The 17,757-nt window shown below is 37.4% G+C and overlaps 1 protein-coding gene across 4 annotated transcripts in view; it reads left to right on the top strand.

Moving 5' to 3' along the window:
- The window catches only part of ZSWIM6 (zinc finger SWIM-type containing 6), a 103,019-nt gene that overhangs the window by 48,700 nt on the left and 36,562 nt on the right, over nucleotides 1-17,757 (top strand). For 2 of the 4 annotated variants that reach the window (XM_079330131.1, XM_079330133.1), the window contains exons 2-4: nucleotides 6,751-7,107; nucleotides 16,298-16,446; nucleotides 16,947-17,097. The exons of 1 other annotated variant lie outside the window; for it this stretch is intronic. In XM_079330131.1, coding sequence (XP_079186257.1) covers nucleotides 6,751-7,107; nucleotides 16,298-16,446; nucleotides 16,947-17,097 — 657 coding nt within the window. The remainder of the gene's footprint in view (nucleotides 1-6,750; nucleotides 7,108-16,297; nucleotides 16,447-16,946; nucleotides 17,098-17,757) is intronic. One more of the 4 variants, XM_079330132.1, reaches the window with a different exon arrangement.

Here is a 17,757-nt window from a genome sequence, read left to right as displayed (position 1 = left end):
CAGCAGGAGTGAATTCCCACTCCAAAGCTCGTAGCACGTATCTTTGCACCGATCCTGTGAAGATGGTTGTAATCAGTCCTTGTTCTTAGGCACTCTGTTATTCTCAAGGTGCAGCTCCCTGTAGACTGTTGGCACATCTTCCCATCTCAGGCGTTTCCCTTTGCAATAAACACGGGCCTGTGAAGTTTGTCAGTAAGGGTTTATTTATCAAAGTTTAAATGTTGATTAGTAATCTCTCCTAACCTCTTGTTTCTAGCCTTTGTTACGGAAAAATGTAAACTTGACTGTAATGCAGGCTTGCATTTATATTCTATTAAAATTTGCCTAAACATTTAAATGTACATCAGCTAGATGATGTGGACATCATGGTACATTAAAAGCTCACACTTCTTGCAACTTTCTTGATTGCTAGTTACCCTTTTGTTTCTCTCGCCTTAATTTTAAATTTATTTCCAGTTTTTATTCAGCATCAGAGTAGTTTTGATGACTATGGTTTCACAGTTTTGCTGTAGAAGCAGCAGTATGGCAGATCCAGGCAGTTCCTCTCACCTCAGCTAGCCTCCCTCAGAAGTTTGAGGATTGCAATATTTCATGCATTGTAAATCACAAAATGTTAATTTGCCCACATTTTATGAATATTATTCAAGACTCACATTCTTGTTTTGGTGAATTGCTATCATGTGATCTCTTTGGGTTATATTATTAGGAAAAATGTCACATATATAAATAAATTTTCTGTCTGATGGTTTGTCACAGTAAACTGTACTGAGCTATCAGACAGCTTTGGGTTTTCCAGGCTCACACTGAGATTTTTTGTTTTGTTTGCTGGTGCTCTCAGGAGGTGTGGTACTGAGAGAGGAGCTGTTAAAATTGTAGCATGCAGGAGCATCCTTTGTTTCAGACTGCTGCTCTTTAAAAACAAAACAACATGGCAAAAATGGAAAATGAAATCAAAATAAAAAACAAACAACGAACCAACAAAAAAACTTGATTTGTGTATGTGAGAGAGGGTGACCTGCAGCTGTGGATTGCTAGACCTGTGACTTCACAAAACTATCAACATTCACAGTTTAAGTGATTCTTGTCACTGTGTTTAGCCTATGATGGAAGAGACTTGCCTGCGTCATCTCTGCTTCTGCTTTGTGAACCATAAGCATAATTTGCCACAACATCCTAGATCACAGTTTGAGCATCACTGTGCTAGAGGAAAGCTCTGTTACTGCTGTTTGGAAAACGACATTCTAAATATATCTCTTTCTTATACCAAGATTTTGCTGCTTTCCATTTGTCTACAAAGTCTCATTCTACCAACACTTAAAATGGGCTTGACTATATTAAATTAGTTGAAGTGAGCACAGCATTGTTTTTGCAGAGATGTGATCTGAAGCTGTGAGGTTTGCTGATGAGAATGCTGTTCTGTAATGTGTATGGTGTTCCTGTGGGGTGGGTTGCAAGTTGTTTAACTGCAGGGATAGCAGTGAAACCTTGAGGGACCCTTCAGGCTGTGTTCATTTGGTGCATGTTTTGTTCTAGACAGCGTGAGCTGTTTCAGTCTGCATCTGTCTTAAGCCAGTCCAGATCTGATACAGCTCTTGGACAGTGGAAGGCATTTTCCTGTGCTATTTATTGTTTGCACAGCTTTTCCTTCTTTTTAGAGAAGAGTAATCTGGATGGATTTATCCATTGTCATCCATGACTCCTGCTTGGGTTGCAGTCATGTGTGGCTGCTTTTGAGCAGCAGACATATGATCAGACTTGGCTTGGAGGGTTAGTGGAGGCCTTTGTCTAAGAGACATAATTAGTTGACCAGTTGTCAGACTTGGAGCTTTGGGCTGGAAGGCCTGGAAGATTGGTATTTTTCATTTGAAATAAATGTTTTCTCTGTTTTATGAAGAGGTTGTTAAAATTAGCTTCAGGCTAAGGTGGCATGCAAAGTTTTGACTTCATAATAATTTCAAGGTGTGTCGTTGATCTGTTCTTAAAGTGTTCCAAAGTTCAGACAGAATTGAAAGTTGGATGCTACTTTACCATTGCAAAGGAAAACTACTTCTAAAAAGACAAAATCTGAATGAGCTAAACATGGTTTAGACTTTTGCTTGTCTTGGAGAAAAAAATGTAACCAATGATGTAAGTATGAAAAAAGAGCTAATGGGCATGGTTGGAAACTACCAGAAGCATTTCAGTCTATTGTTGTTAGGTAGGTGAGATGAAACAGAGGCATTTACAATTTACACAGTAATTATATATTTGCCAAGTAGTATAGTAGCCTGAATAAACGCTGGCTGATAGGCCTGCAAGTTACTGTAGAGATTGTTAAAGACAGAGAATACAATTCTGATAACCAATGTAAAGCTATATGCAGGGGAAATGACTGCATAGGTCTTCCTGAATTACTCCAGTCCCGGAAAAAGCTCTTCCATGTTTTTTTTTTCCCAGAAGTAACTTAATCTGCTGGCCTCTTCTGTGAAAGTAAAGCAGCTCTTGTGTATTCCTGACTAGCAAGCAGTATGTATACAAGGGAAAAGAATCTGTCAATTAGTGTTAAGGAGAACATTAATTTCCAAATACAGCTGGTGGTATACTTCCTGATTTTAGGAGAATGTGTACATAGTGGATGAAGCATGGACAGTGTTCTCAAAAGGCACATGACAGAAAGCTAATCTAGAGCACCGTTTTTTAAGCTTTGGGGTGTTACTGTAATCCATTTCTGACATTTCTGTATTTTCTGTTAAAGATAAACAATATCCAGTGGTGATCTGTGGATGTGTTTTAATCAAATCCCTCAACTGCAGGTGCACCCAAACATAAAATAGTTTTTGGTGCTTTTTGTTTGTTTTGGTTGTTGTTTTGTTGGTTTGTTGGTTTTTTTAGCCACTGGAATTTTTGACTGAACACACGTGGACATAGACCACACCAGCCCTAGCATTTTACATGGCTACTTCTGATAATGCTTGTTCATTTTGGTCTGTATGTTTCCAAAATGCCCCATTGGACTTGGGCATATTGAGGATGATGCTTTTTAACACTGACATTATAGCGATGAGTGCTTATGAGATGTCATTAATGATGCTTATTTGGTGCAGTAATTCTGCTACTTATCCTGTCACATAGTGAAACTCACTATTTCAAAATTTGCTTCTGACTTGAGCAGCTAAAAGCCCACCTCCTGTTGCTTTTCCACATGCCACTGTTTTATTGGTTTTTTTTCTACTCTTTAGTGTGTTATAGTTTGAACTTGCTTTTACATATATCCTTGTGCTGGCAAATATTACGTTGTAATAGTGTGAATTTCCAATTACCAGGTGGTTTTAAAGTCCCAGAATATATTTAGTCAACAGATTGAATGCTGTCTAGCAGATTTTGGCAAAAGTTGCTTTGTAAAAATCACAGTCTTTTAAATGCTTTCTTCCTGATGGCACTTTGGCACACTTCCCTTCCAAATGTATGACAGCTGAGAACACTATTTTATTGGCTATTAAATAACATTTGAGGTGTTTGAAGTGAAAGTCCAATAGAAGCAATGTAATTTTGTGGAAGAGTTTTAGTTTATATTTTGTAGTAATGCTTCAACTGCTACTCTAAACACATTTTTTCAGAATGCAAAGCCTCTGTGTGTTGGACGTGTCAGCCAAGCTTGAGTGACTGATCACATGCTGTTTTGAGAACAGTAAAACATTTCAAACTGCTACTGCTAAAGGAAAAGGTGAACGTGCCTGTTCTATAAATAGCTTCTGTAGGCAGTAATGAGCACACTTTTCTGCCTGTAACTCTTTTGTTGTGTTTAGCTAATAATGAATCAGTGCTTTAAAAACTGAAATATCATTGTTCTTGGAGTTGTTTAGAATATATTTGGATAAGTATTTCTAGCAAAGATTCTGGAACTTTAGTTAAATGAGAAATTTTCCCTTTGGAAGTACTTGTTTAGGGTGAGGGCTTCCAGGTTTTAGCTGAAGAGAACTTTTCTGCCCCTTTGCACCTCTTAATGAAATGTAATTTTCTTCAGGTCCCCACATAGGTGATTCCTTTTGTGTTTTTGCAGGAGTGTGTAACATCTTGCTTCTTGACAGGCTGTAAGTTTCTGCTGGTGAACTTCCTAGCAAAGCACAGTGCATCAACTTTTTAACTGCTACATTCTTATTAGATGGTTACTTTAAAAAAAATGAAAGCTATGTCCAATTTTGAGGGTCTGTGGTGAAGGTGTAATTTGATTTCTGGTGGGTTAAATTGCAACAGCCTTACTAGTGCTTCTGAGCTGAAATTTCCTGAATTGTGTTTTGTGGTATGGTTAATACTTTTTAAAGGTCATATTTACTAACAATGATTTATTTCTTAAAAAATGCAAACAGATAAAGAGGAGAAAAACAAGGTTTCATAAGTAGGATGCATGTCCTGGTGCAATAGTTAATGCACTGGTGCTACATCTTTAGCCTGCAAGAACAGCAGGTGTTTTTGTTTAAACTCCCAGGAAGTTAAGGATTGGTTAAGGTGACTGTATTAGTGCAGTCGTTGTTTAGACCAGCATCTGTGTTTCTAAATGTTTATAAATTTTGCTGCTTGTAACATGAGTTCTTAATGAAAAGCCCTCAGAGGAGAAGGAGCCGTGACTTGTGTTGGTACCTGAGCAGTGCAGGGATTTAAGGGCAGGCCTGCTCTTAACTCAGAGTATTTCTGGAGACCTTCAAATTTCAAGGGGGGTTTTAACTTTTTTGAAATGCTTGAACAATGTATATTTGCAAATCAAAAGTGATGATATTATTAGAGTAGCTGGTTGGTCTGTTTTATTATTACTTTGCATCAGTTTATTAGAAAAGCTTTAATTAGGTGGTTTTCTACTGTAATTAATAGAAGGTGAGGTGTTTACAAAGAGTAGGAAGGAGTAGGATCAGGCTCTTCCTGTGTTTAAGCATTAGACTTTTCTTGGCTCATGGACTACAGATGGGGGTTTTTTTATGTGTGCTTCACAGGAAAGTAGAATTAAAGTAATCTCACATGCAGTTCCTTTGGGAACACCAATCCAGCTTACACTTACTGGGAATGAACTGGAAATACATAACTTTACAAATATATAAGAAATACAGAAACATAAGAAGATACATAAGAAATACATAAACTTTAACAAAACCTTTCTTTTTGAGAGAAGGCACTTAAAGAAACATGTTACAACTACTTAAAAACCAAAAGGAAAGACAGAGGAAGGAGCTCATGATGTAAGGGGTACTTAAACTCCCTTTCTCTCAACAAGGGGTGAGTGGGAGCAAGCATACTGCTTGAACATGGTCTTGTTCATCCATTGCCTTCCTCTCTGTGCACTTTACACTGGCTGCCTCTTCAGCCTTGACTCCCAACTACATGGGAAACATCCCATGGCAAAGTCAATGTTAGTGTGTGCGTATGATCTTCTTCAGGGTAGAGTATGAGTGTACTGCAGTGATGCTGACTGCAGAATCTCCTCTGAAACATACAGCATAAACAAATGGAAAAAATAAGGGGTTTTCCTTTGTTTCCTGTGAGGTGAAGAGCTTTTTAAAAATTATTTGGGATACAGCATTTTGGATTAGAATTATGTATATTTTACTTCCCCCTCTCCTCCCATGTCTAAACTTCATGTTTAGTACACTTCTTTGGTATTTCAAGGGTACTAGATGAATTTTTGACATTAGGGGGAGTGTGGGTTTATATTGTTTCTCTTGTGTTTATTGTATGACGCCTTCTTTGCATCTATTTTGGATTTTATATATACTCTCCAAATCTAATGGTGGTATGACATAAGAAATTCAGTTTCATTGCCCTGTATCTGCATCTCTGATTTAATGCTTGAGCTGAAGTAAATGTGAAATCGAAAAGGAATCCCCTTTTTCTGCTATTCAGGGATAAAGCATTTTGAGCCAAACCTGGGCCTTCATGTGGGATAGATGGGTGGGTTTAGATTGAACGTTCAGCATTTGAGATCTTGTGCTGTGCAGCCACATGGTATATTGCTGAAGGAGACATCTTGCTTGGGGTACTCCATGTCTTCTTACAGTACACTCAGACCTAGTTCTTTTGCCTTGTGCTTTATTATGCTGATTGAAACATAGGACCATAATGAAGACTGCATATGCATCTGGAACAGTGCATATGTGTCTTGTTACAAAAGTGTTACAAGTCTGACATACTGTGTGTTGGTAACTGCAGCAGTTTCCATGTCCAAAATGCTGCACAAACATAGCCTTTCTCCTGGATCACTTAGGGGATGGTGAGCTTTAGCATGAGCTTGGTGGTGGGAGAGGTGAAAGCAAAGAGGATGTGTGACTTGTCTCAGTGAGTCAGTTGAGACTAGGACCTGAGCTCATGCCACTAGAGTGCACTACCTCCTTCTCACTTATTGAGAGAATGCTTAAATTTGCTGGTAGATGCTGCAGGCTCTCTGGTGGGGGGGTTTAGAAAATTCCTGCCAGTTTACTGAGTAGTTTCCTGTTGGTCTTGATGGGATGCCGCTCTGCTTTTGCAGCTGTCATTTACCAAATAAACAGTTCTCTCACTGTCAAACTTCCATAAATGTTGTGGAATGGCAGTGGGCTTGTAAACTAATGTTTTACTCCCCTTTTGATTTTATTGGAGATGAAAGAGGTATGTATGGAAGAAAGGATTAGTCATATTTTTAATTAAAACAAGTTCTTCGAGATGTATCATTTTTCATTAACAAAACTTTCTTGATAATGGTAAATAGTATTTTACATATATCATTAAGTTCTCTTTTTCCCTGCACAGGTTTCCACTTGAGTGGTACAGTAACAGAGCCTGCAATGCAATCGGAGCCAGAAACTGTTTGCAATGTAGCTATCAGCTTTGATCGTTGCAAGATTACCTCAGTGACCTGTAGCTGTGGAAACAAGGACATATTTTACTGTGCCCACGTTGTGGCTCTCTCTTTATACCGGATCCGCAAGCCTGATCAGGTCAAACTGCATCTTCCCATTTCAGAGACACTCTTTCAAATGAACAGAGACCAACTACAAAAATTTGTGCAGTATTTGATCACAGTACACCACACAGAAGTTTTGCCAACTGCTCAAAAATTAGCAGATGAAATTCTTTCTCAGAATTCAGAAATCAATCAAGTCCATGGTGAGTTTGATACTTGTCCTTCCTTTTGCTTCATTTCCTCATAGGTTTTGAACTTTTTTGTACATTTAGGAGTGTGACCTGCTTGGTTGTCTTCCATGCTGTATTATTCTGCAATGGTGTTTACTAAAGAGGATTCTTGTATTGAACCTTCATTTTAAGATATTTATAAAATGGTACTCTTTGGAATAGAGAAAAGAACTAATCAGCAATGAGCTTGATGTCTTCACAGTTCATTTAATAAGTTCTGCTTTGCTTCATGCTTGTTTTATAGTTGGTAAAAACTGAGTAGTGGTGTTTCTTTGTATAGCCATATTGCTAATGGAACTCTTTTGTCAGCTTACCAGTGGTGCCTTGTTATTTTGTTCTTTGTACTAGTTTTCTGACATTTTGGTTGTGTAATTTTGTTTTAATGGCAAAACATAAAAGCAAGTAGGTGTTTCTGGTTTTTTTCATTCATTAAATATAGTTCTTCTAAGCTTTGGGATTTGGTTTATACATATCAGAAGAAACATAAAAACTGTATTTTGGTAGTTTTTTCCTATTAGTGCCGCAGCTGTTATAGCATAGCAAAGGTCTTGGTCTTTCCTGCTCTCAGCTGCACAGGATTTTAGTGGCTTTTTTTTTGCTGTTAACAACCTGTGTTTGTTAAAGGATGCTTGAGGCTTCTGACATGGCTTTTTTATGGACCCTGATGAACTGAGAGTGGGTAGTTGTGGGTTTAAGGTGACACAGCTAGCTTATTAGAGTCCTGTTTTTCTGTAGGGTCACCTGATAGAAATGTCCTCTCAGGTGGCCAGAGCTGTAAGTGCAAGGGCACCTTTAGGGGGGAAGAATAAATTACCTAATATCTAAAAATATCTTTTTTTTTTTCATCGACAGAAACAGGTCTTGTGTTAAGTATTTGAAGCATGACTATCAGACAAAGAATTTGCAATACAAACAGAACCAAGATGCTTAATATTAAGATAAAGAAAACCATGTGTGTGTTAGTTACAGTATACACAAAAAAACCAAGTCTTTTTAATAACAGGATTCATATGCAGCTTAAACTTCCTTGTTGTGCTTCTGTGACCCTAACAGGTCCAGACAGGTGATGCTGCAAGAAAGTGAATTTCAAAAGCAGTGGTCTTTTTTGACATTGGGGGCTATGGGGATGTGGCCAGAGGCAAGGCAGTTGTGATGTAATGTAATAGTGACAGTGGAAAGAAAGTGAAACCCAAGGAGAGGCAAGGCATTAGGCAATAGAGGAACTTGCTCAGATGTTATGAGCTGAAAGCATGTGCCATGTGAGAGATATTAACCACCTGAACATTAGTGAGCTAAGTGGGCAAGGAAGAATTAGGGTTAGAGAGAGGTGCAGAAGGTGCAGTCATGGGTGATTAGAAAAGGGGAAGGCAGGGGTGGGACACAAATGAGAGGTGTTTTAAATGTCTGTATTAGCTATACTATGGCTAATGTAAGAGAAATGACAAGCTGTTACAGACTTGATAAATGTGAAGTCTATAAATTAGACTAATCATGGGCATGTTAGTCTTTGTCAGCCATTTTCTTACTGTCAGAATATCTCATTGCTCATTATTATATTAAGTAGTTTTGGAGAAATTGAGATTTGCATCATTGAAAATAGCAAAAAGTTTTCTGTTTCTTGTTCTAAATTGATGATCATTTATGACATTTCACAATGAATTTGAGTAGGTTAGTTTTAAATTATCCACAAAACTGAAATGTTTCTTACAGGTGTTGCTGTCTTCCTAGTGAGTGAGATTGCAGCATGTCTTTATTAACTGTCACTGTTTTCTACTAGAATGCCAAAAGCCAAAGTAGAAGATCCAGGCAGCATAAGAAAATGAATTGCTATTACCAAAGAGACTGGGTTGTAAAAGACTATGTAGTTTCCTGCTTGTTCTCTCAGACTCACATAAAACCATGGTCAGAATTTCTTTTCATGTTCATAATACTAAAAAATTATATAGTTCTTTTAAGGAAAAAGTGAGCTCTTCTGCAGAGAAGTGTTCTTCTGGGATTCATACCCTAATTCTGTTATTTTGATCTGTAATCAAATTCCTTAGATTGAAGATAATAAAGGGAACAAAAAAACACTATGAAAATTAACCAAAATAAATGTTTCTCATTCTAATATCATAGGATGATGAATGTAAGATCACCATTTACTCTATCATATCTCCTGTGCTGCAAATACTGAGTTATAGAGCAAACCTATTTTGTAGACTGTCTTGCTTTGATCAGTTTGACCACACTGAACTGGTGTTTGAAGAGAAATTATTTTGGATTCTACTTGAAGGTATAGATAAGTGAGACTAAAAACTTGCCTGTTGAAAGTAGAGGAGACCTGCCACAGAAACACCTGAAACAGCTTCGTTTAAGAGAAATTCTGAATCTGGAGTTGGATGAGGAAATTTTTTTCAGTGTTGCCTAGTGGCAGTTAAATTTTGGGGTCATTCTATATACAACTTTTTTTTTTTTTTTCTTTTTTTTTTCCTCTCTGGTCACTGTACTAGTTTTAATTTTCATGTATTTTCAATTATATGCAAAAAAGTCAGCTCTTGAATAGTATTTATTTATATGGAACGGTCTGGGACTTGGAAGACCTTTGACCACAGTTGTCTTCCTTATGAGCCAGCTCATGAGAGAGATTATTAGATGGAACATCAGTGCTTTCCTTTAAACAAAAAGCTAATTGGATAATGATTAATCTGCTCAAAACTCCATGTTATGCAGCATTCAATGACTGTCTCTGGCCACCTTTCAGGAGGTTACTGGGGGAATTAGCAAAGTGACTTATATTGACACAGGTTTATAATAACTAATGCCTTTTAGTTTCTTGGTGGACACAAATGATACAATATCCTTTCTTGCTTCATGACTGAGCCTCACTGCAGGAAAAAAATAAGAAGATGCTGTTAAAATCACAGGAATGCGTTGGCTAGTTGCTAACTTCTTCAGGGAAGACAAGTGATTTATTGAGAATATTTTTCTGTATTTGCCATGCTGTTTTCACTTGGTGGTGATTGCAAGAGTGCTCTGTATATTTTTAGAGCACAAAAATGCCTCTTAATTTTGAGAAGATACTGTGTTCTGATTTTTCTCATGTGACACTGTTACAGCTGTTAATGTTCCTGATGATCTCAAAGCTGGAGTTCTTTGGTGCGTGACTGAAGACAGCTGAATGTATTAATACTGATACCTTCCCTGGTGTTTGTACTACAGAACTGCTGGATTCACATTGGATTTTGATTTGAGTATACTCTCAGAGGAAGCTGGATGTAGCTTTGGGTCCTGCTTAGCTGAGGTTTTTTTCCTCCCTGTAAATTTTAAATTTCTTTAGCATTGTAGCAAGTACAAAGTGTAGTCTAGAAAGAGAGCATTCAGGATGACAACAGATTGTCAGCTGGATTTGTCATCTTAGAGCTTCCTTTTCATAGCTATGAAACTTTCACTTTGGTAAATTGGTTGGAATGCCAAACTGTGTTCGAAATAGCAAAGTAACTGCGGCGTGTGTGGAGGGAGAGAGGAAAGATCCATTTTCATATTAATTTCATATTATCATTGTTGTGCATAGTGAAAAAAGCTCTACTGGTGTTGGTATAAGGACAGCCCTGCAAACCTACTTAATTTTTGCCTTTTAAGCTATACTGTTTCTTTTCCTGAGTGTTTACTGCTGCTGTTGCAATCTCTGCTCTTGGAGGAACTACATAGATTTCTCTAGACTTTCTGCCATTCTCTGATTCTCCAACTCACAATAAAAGGCACTTGCTAGTACAGACCCATGTATAGATGAACTCGAATATGAGAGGGAAGATCTGGTAGGAAGCAGCTGAAGTGCATTCATCTTCTGTGAAGGACAGGCACCTTGTTTCTCTACTTTTTTAATGCATTTGTCCAGGCAAGTGTGGGTGTATCCTCAGCAAATGTTAATTTGTAATGTATATTAGCAGTGCTGAAGGAGGCATTCAAGAAGAAAACATTTACCAAAAAAAAGCTTTCAAAGAAAATTTCAGAATATTTAATATTGTTCCTATAACTTCTAAGTTCAAAGGGGCAGTCTGGAGGTGCAGGTTAATATGTGTTTAGATGTACTTGATGTATTTAACTGGAATGATGGGGGTTTTAGTGGAAAATTGCAGAGTAGGGTATGACTGTACATGAATACAATGTATTGCTGGTCTGCTTGTAAAAATAATGTGTAATGTTCAAGAACATAAACTGTTTTTAAAGTTATGGAATCTTTCACATGGCCCTGCCTGAAGTGAAAAATTGATTTTGAGAGTCTGGTTACAAAAGAAGAATACAAAAAATTACATTCTTCCTTTCAAGAAGAATGAAAGTTAAGTGCTTCAGTGCTTAGTATGAGAATTGTTTGGTGAGCCAGATCTGAAAAGGCAGTAAGAGTAGGTAAAACTAAACAAGTTTAAGATACCCAAGCAAAAATAAGTCATAGAATGTGTAAAAAAAAAAAAAAAAAAAAAAATTTGGTAGCTACCAAGTATCATGAAAAAATAATTTATAAAACTAATATTTTAGGAAAGTTTTTTTCAGGTACTCTAGGCATAAATATAAAATTTGTTGCATAGAAAATAGTGAGATTTTGTTAAAGGACATGGAAGAGAAATAATTGAAGTGTGCTTATCTATGCCAATAAAGTTCTTCTATCTGCCATGCGCAAGTAAGTTTTGAAAGTTAGTGCTATATGATGATGTGGATTTTTGTTGCATGTAGATTTTAGCTGGAGAGGTTACATCTTGTTAGTAGATAATACAGCATGTTTGGCTGTATGTACAGAGGGAATGCAGAATTTTTTGAAGTTTAAAAACTTGTTGGGATTTTTATTAACCTTCCTCAGCAACTTAGCATAGCCTGTCCTGTCTTTGTGTTGTTATCACTGACAGCTTCATAGCATTTGCTCTTTTCCTTTGGTGCTGTGAGCTGCAGAACAGGTGCTAAATAGTTCTCCCAAAAGTCCTGAAGTTATGTGACTTATGTCTAAGCTTGGAATCGTTTGAGGACTCAAAGGCAATAATAATATTTCTGAATCAATATTTTAATGATCTTCTGTTTTATGTAATTATTGTTTAGAATAATTCAAGCGTACTAAGTTTATAAAATCAATCACTATTCTGTTATGAATCAGCATATGGCAGCATTGGTTTCTAGCTGGGTTTCTTCAATTCCACCTTCACATAGTGCTCATTAAGTCATGTTTTTTATTTGTGATAATTTTTCCATATCTTCTCCTTAATGCTGCCATGGGATGACATTTTATTAAATGTAACTGATCTACAATTCATTTGTACACTTAAGTTAATGACATTTTTATTAGAAAATCAAAGAAAATATCAGTGGGGATGGCTATGAGTGAATAATTTGGCAAGGTTTTATTTGAAGTCGACTTCAGAAATAAGGATCAGGGACTCAGTTTGCCTTGTTTTATCCCAATCACCCTGTTGATCTGCACCTGAGTAGTTGGCAGTATAAGAACTTCTTAGTCCATTTTTAGTCATTGCTTCTTGCTTGCTTCTATTTTGTAAGGTTAAGTTCTCCATGTACAGCACCAGTTCTTGGATGTGGTTGCTCATTTTCAAAGGAGTTGCTTTTAAATTGCTATGTAAATGAACAAAGTGTTTATTTTTAAAATGTTTCTGTTTTTTAGAACTTGAGAGTTAATTATATTTAACATACAACCTGCTATGACCCTAAATATAGAAGGCTGCTACCCTATTTTCAAATACTATTATTTGTTCAGTGTCAAAAAGCAGTTGTGTACAATATTCCTGCTTTGACTGCTGAGATTGCAATTTAGTAATTATAATAAAAGAGTGTGAGTAAGTATACACGGCTGTGTCTGTATACTGGTTATAAATACTTTATTTATTGTATTTGACAGTAAGTATGTGATATAAAGTGTATTTCAAAGATTAGTTTGTCATGGCAGAATTTTAAAAAGCCAGAGGCTGGAGAGAATGAGATTAATATGTTAATTTTGTGTCTGTAAATTGACACAGTTTAATTATAGATTTTAATATTAGTATAATTATACAGTACTTTTACTTTCATAGTTGAAATGTGAGCTCATTTATCCTCATGACATCTCCCTAAAGCACGTGAGTAACACTTATTCTCAGGTTACAAGTGGGAAACAGGATTTAGGCTTGGTACCAAACTGCCCTGCAGAATTTAAATTCAGGGCTGCCCATGTTCCCTTTCCTCTCCACAGCCAAACTTCTGCCAAATCCTTGCTGTGCCCGTTCAGGGCTGTGCTGCTGCCTGGGGTTGAACCTGGGCTCTGCCTATTCAGTGTTGAGTCTGAGCCTTCCTGACAGCTACTGCCCCTAAGCCAGCTTTGTCTTCTTGCTCGTTCTGGTAGTTCCTTACCTACTCACCCAGTCCCGTGTTTTCAGAAGAGAAGTGCCAGTGTAGAAATCCCACCCATGATCTGTTTGGGTGGGAGAAGAAACAGGCTCGATCAGTCACCTGACTGTAGGTGAGCCTAGCGAACTTGAGAAGAGCCTCGTTGACAGATGTGGAAGATGGTCATACCTTGGCCCCAAAATGAGAATGATGGGCAGCAGGTGCTGAGGCTTCTCTAGCAGCATCACTAGAATGCCTGGCTGCTGCCTTGGTGGGAAGGTGGCTGATCAGACACCGTGTCCCCATGCCACAGCTGTTGCTGAAGTCTGCAGCAGGTGCTGCTTATATGTACACTGAAATTTCTGTAGAATTAAAAATTTTGTTCACACTGAATGTTATCTATGTAAGATCTTGTAAGGAAAAAAATCATTCTGAGGTATCTCTGTACAGTATGTATCTGTATACTGTGCTGAAGTGCACTGTAGAGCTTAGACCCTTGGCTTGGCATCTTCAGTTTTTACAGTCGTCTGGCCTAACCGCTTGCAAGTAACGTGGTGTGAGTATAGTGATACTTGCTCCTGCTTAAGATGTATTTGGGATCATACTGGCAGGAGTAGCCTTGGTTAAGTTAATGCTCGTGGGCCCTGGGTAGCAGGCACACCTATTTTTGTAAAGGAAACCTGTTGTTAAAGAATCTGTGGTAGCTGTATTGCTTTTTTAACCTTGTAACACAAAATGACAGGTGAGCATTTGATAAAGTGTAAACAGTTGCAGAAGCTTTTTTTTTTTTTCACCTTCTAAATAGGGAAGCTTAGCTGAGGAATACTGGGCTATTTTAAATTCAGTTTGGAAGTAACCATACCAAGATTATTTGAAGATAGATCTCTATTGAAGTAAGGAGCAAATATAAGTGTATTTTGTGTACTGTTGCTTGTATATAGTTCCTCTTCATTCTCTTTTTGTTTTAGAGCAATGAAATATTTAAACTACTTGCAAGATGATACTGCAAACCTGGCTCTGTACAGCAGCTGCGCTGTATATTCTCGTGGCTTGATTTTCCTTTTTATCTTGTTTTTTGCAACCAAAGACTTACTCAGTATGTGTTTCATGTAGCTGACAGAATCAAAAGACCTTTAAACTAATACATTAAAGATTGAAGCATTTGCAGAAGAGCAGGTTTTTCATTCCTTGGTTTTTATGTTATCTTGAGTTTGCATCCTGTCTTCTGAGATGCTGTTGTGTTCCTGTGGAAGGCAGGAGAGTTTATTCACACCTGCAAAGACACAATTTCTTATTAATTAAACGTATATGTGTGTATATATACAGCAGTGTCCCCAGCCTTAGGCTCTGAAATTGGAGGCAGCTTAGGAAATTGCTGAGCTGGAACATATTTTTGTTTACTGTCTCAGCAATTTGTAGATAAGACGGATGTCTCTGATCCTCTGAAACATTGAATAAAGAGTTCAGCTTTTCCTGTGGCCACTTAAAAGGTTCACTTTCATGGCAGAGCTGCAATTGTGAAAGAAAGGCTTGAATCAATAGAATCAATGGGTTTTTTCCTATGCGTCGTAGAGTTGTAGCTATTTTGGTTTTTCAGGTTTTCAGGATTTCTATAAAAACCTGCTTTTAAGCAATTAATGCTTGAGCTTTTAAGGAATTGATGTCATTTTCCTTTCCTGGTAGTATTTCCTTTGTTTTTCTACAGAGGTAACATGGACATAGGTTTCAAAGAGAGAGATTGTGTAACATGATTCAATTTCTATAATATCTTTGTAAAACATAATTGAGGTAAAGATTATGCGGTTGTGATAAGTCCAAAATAAAAATGTTAAGTCAACTTGAGTCTCAACCATGCTTAAAAGAACTGATATCTGGTACAGTGATACCATCTTGAGCTGAGTCCAGTACTCTAGATAAGTACTTTTCTGCCTGTGCAGTTTGAAGACCTTTTAAAAAATGTCCGATGGGAGGTGCAGGATTCTTCAGGAAAGTATGGTTTACTAGATGGTGCAAGAGCTTGTTTTAGTTAACTTAGTCATGCTTTGAGAGAGTAAGTCACTGGCCTGATCTGCAAAAGTTGTTTTGGCAATCTGTGGCCAAAGTGCTACTGGATGTGAATCTAGTCATTTCAGTTGACACTGGGTGAACTCAAGTAGAGTTGCTCTAAATTGACTCTGTGCTGATGACATTGCCTATGTAAAAATGCTTCTTCTGAAAGCAGCATGGTCTTAAGTATATGTAGCTCTTACTTATGATGGAAATGCCTTAACTGCTTTAAGACTTTGGATTTGTTTGGGGATTTTTTTTACTCTTTGTTTAGCTTTGCAGAGCCATCACAGCTCAGAGACACCAAGGTGATGATTCTCCTCATGTTCATCAATAGCAGCGCTCACTAGCAGTCACTTAAACCTGAGCAAGATTGCTGAAGGTACAGGAATTAAACAGGTGTTTTGGGGAGAGTGGTTTTAACATCACAGTGTTAGAAATATAATTCAAAGTCTCAATTTTTCTTGTAAAATCATTCTAGTATAGCTGCTGAGATGGGAAGAAAAACCTTCACCTTGATTCTAGTGTTTTGTTAGAGAAGAGAATATTATGTATTTAAATGTCTTTTTGTAGTGCTAAAGACTATGCCATTTCTAAGTGCTTAAGACTACTAAAGAGAAATTTAAGTCTGTTTTAAAGACTGTTTAGATTAAAATCAAGGCATCCAAAAGAGGAGAAGACACAAATCCAGAAACCTCTGCAGTAGTCCTCTCCCCTGGACTCAAGAACCTCTCTGCATCATATAGAAGATAATGATTTCTTTTCTTGCTGTTTGCAGGTGCTCCTGACCCAACAGCAGGTGCTAGCATAGATGATGAAAATTGCTGGCATTTGGATGAGGAACAAGTCCAAGAACAGGTTAAACTCTTCCTTTCCCAGGGTGGATACCATGGATCAGGGAAGCAGCTCAATTTGCTTTTTGCAAAGGTGTGTTGAGTACTCTGAACCTTTTTTCTCTCCCCTGTTCTCCAAGCTAGTCTGTACTTGCTTGCGTCTTACTCGAAGTTCTAGATTCTGCTGTTCTAAAATAACAAGGCCTTGGGAATATAATCATAATGAGTTTTACAGCAGTGGACTACAATTCTGATGTCTCTTATCAGTATAAGGATATGAAATAACATTTCAAGCATCAGTTTTGCTGTCCTCTTCTTCCTTCCCATCCCCAAAATGTTGGAAAACCTTGCAGCAGTTTGCACAATGCGCCTGTGGATTGCTTGTGAAAAAATTCTCTGAAGATTTGCAATTGGATATTGAACCCAAAATTTTGTTAAAAATTGGGAAGGCAGACTATTTTCTCTACTTAAAAATTTCCCATCACACATATAAATTGCATTTCTAACATAACAGAAATTTAACACAGCAGCATATTGTCTGTACTGCGATTTCTTTGCTTTTTTCAAGTTTGTATTAAAAGACTCATTTCCTAGGTGCGAGAGATGCTAAAAATGAGAGATTCAAATGGAGCTCGCATGTTGACGTTGATAACAGAACAGTTCATGGCTGACCCTCGTCTGTCGCTTTGGAGACAACAAGGAACTACAATGACTGACAAGTATAGGCAGCTCTGGGATGAACTGGGTAAATTCAGACTCATTTAGGTGTTCATATGTATAATAAAGAAACAATTGCATATTGGAGTTGAGAAAAACTTCTGTCATGGTTCTAGGCTAAGCAAATTAGAGTTTTCTGCAGTTTCCTTTATTCAGTTCAATTTGGGTGAAATCGAATTTATGATCTACAGCATGGGACAGTTGAAGGACAGGGAACATGGTGTAAAAGAAGTACAATCTAAAAACTTTTAAGTACTAGAGGATCTAGAAAGAATAAAGCAAAATGTGGAAATGTAGCTACACGGCTGAGGTGAAATATATAAGCCTCTAGTGCTAAGCTGGAAAGGTTGAGGAATAAACCAATTCACAATTACAGAAGTCAATAACTGAGCAAGAAAGGAGATGAAATACAGAGGACTAACAATTAACATTGCTTTACAGGAAAGGTTACCTGCTACATGACTTTGTTGTACAATTAAGAGAATAACACAGGCTGAATTAGGAAGGGAGTATTTGAACTGATGAGGTCTGAGGACATTTGCTTGTCAAGTGTTCAGGAACACACTTGCACAATTTTGGAAAATTACTTCAGAAATTTTCAAATTCTCTTAAGAATTTCTTCGTAAAATCATAAAATTGTTTAGGTTGGAAAGGACCTTAGAGATCATCTAGTTCCAACTCCCCTGCT

This window comes from Erithacus rubecula, assembly GCF_903797595.1.
Source record: "Erithacus rubecula genome assembly, chromosome: Z".
Lineage (NCBI taxonomy): Eukaryota > Metazoa > Chordata > Aves > Passeriformes > Muscicapidae > Erithacus > Erithacus rubecula.
Note: the sequence above shows the minus strand (reverse complement) of the source record. Positions and strands in the feature narration are given on the sequence as shown.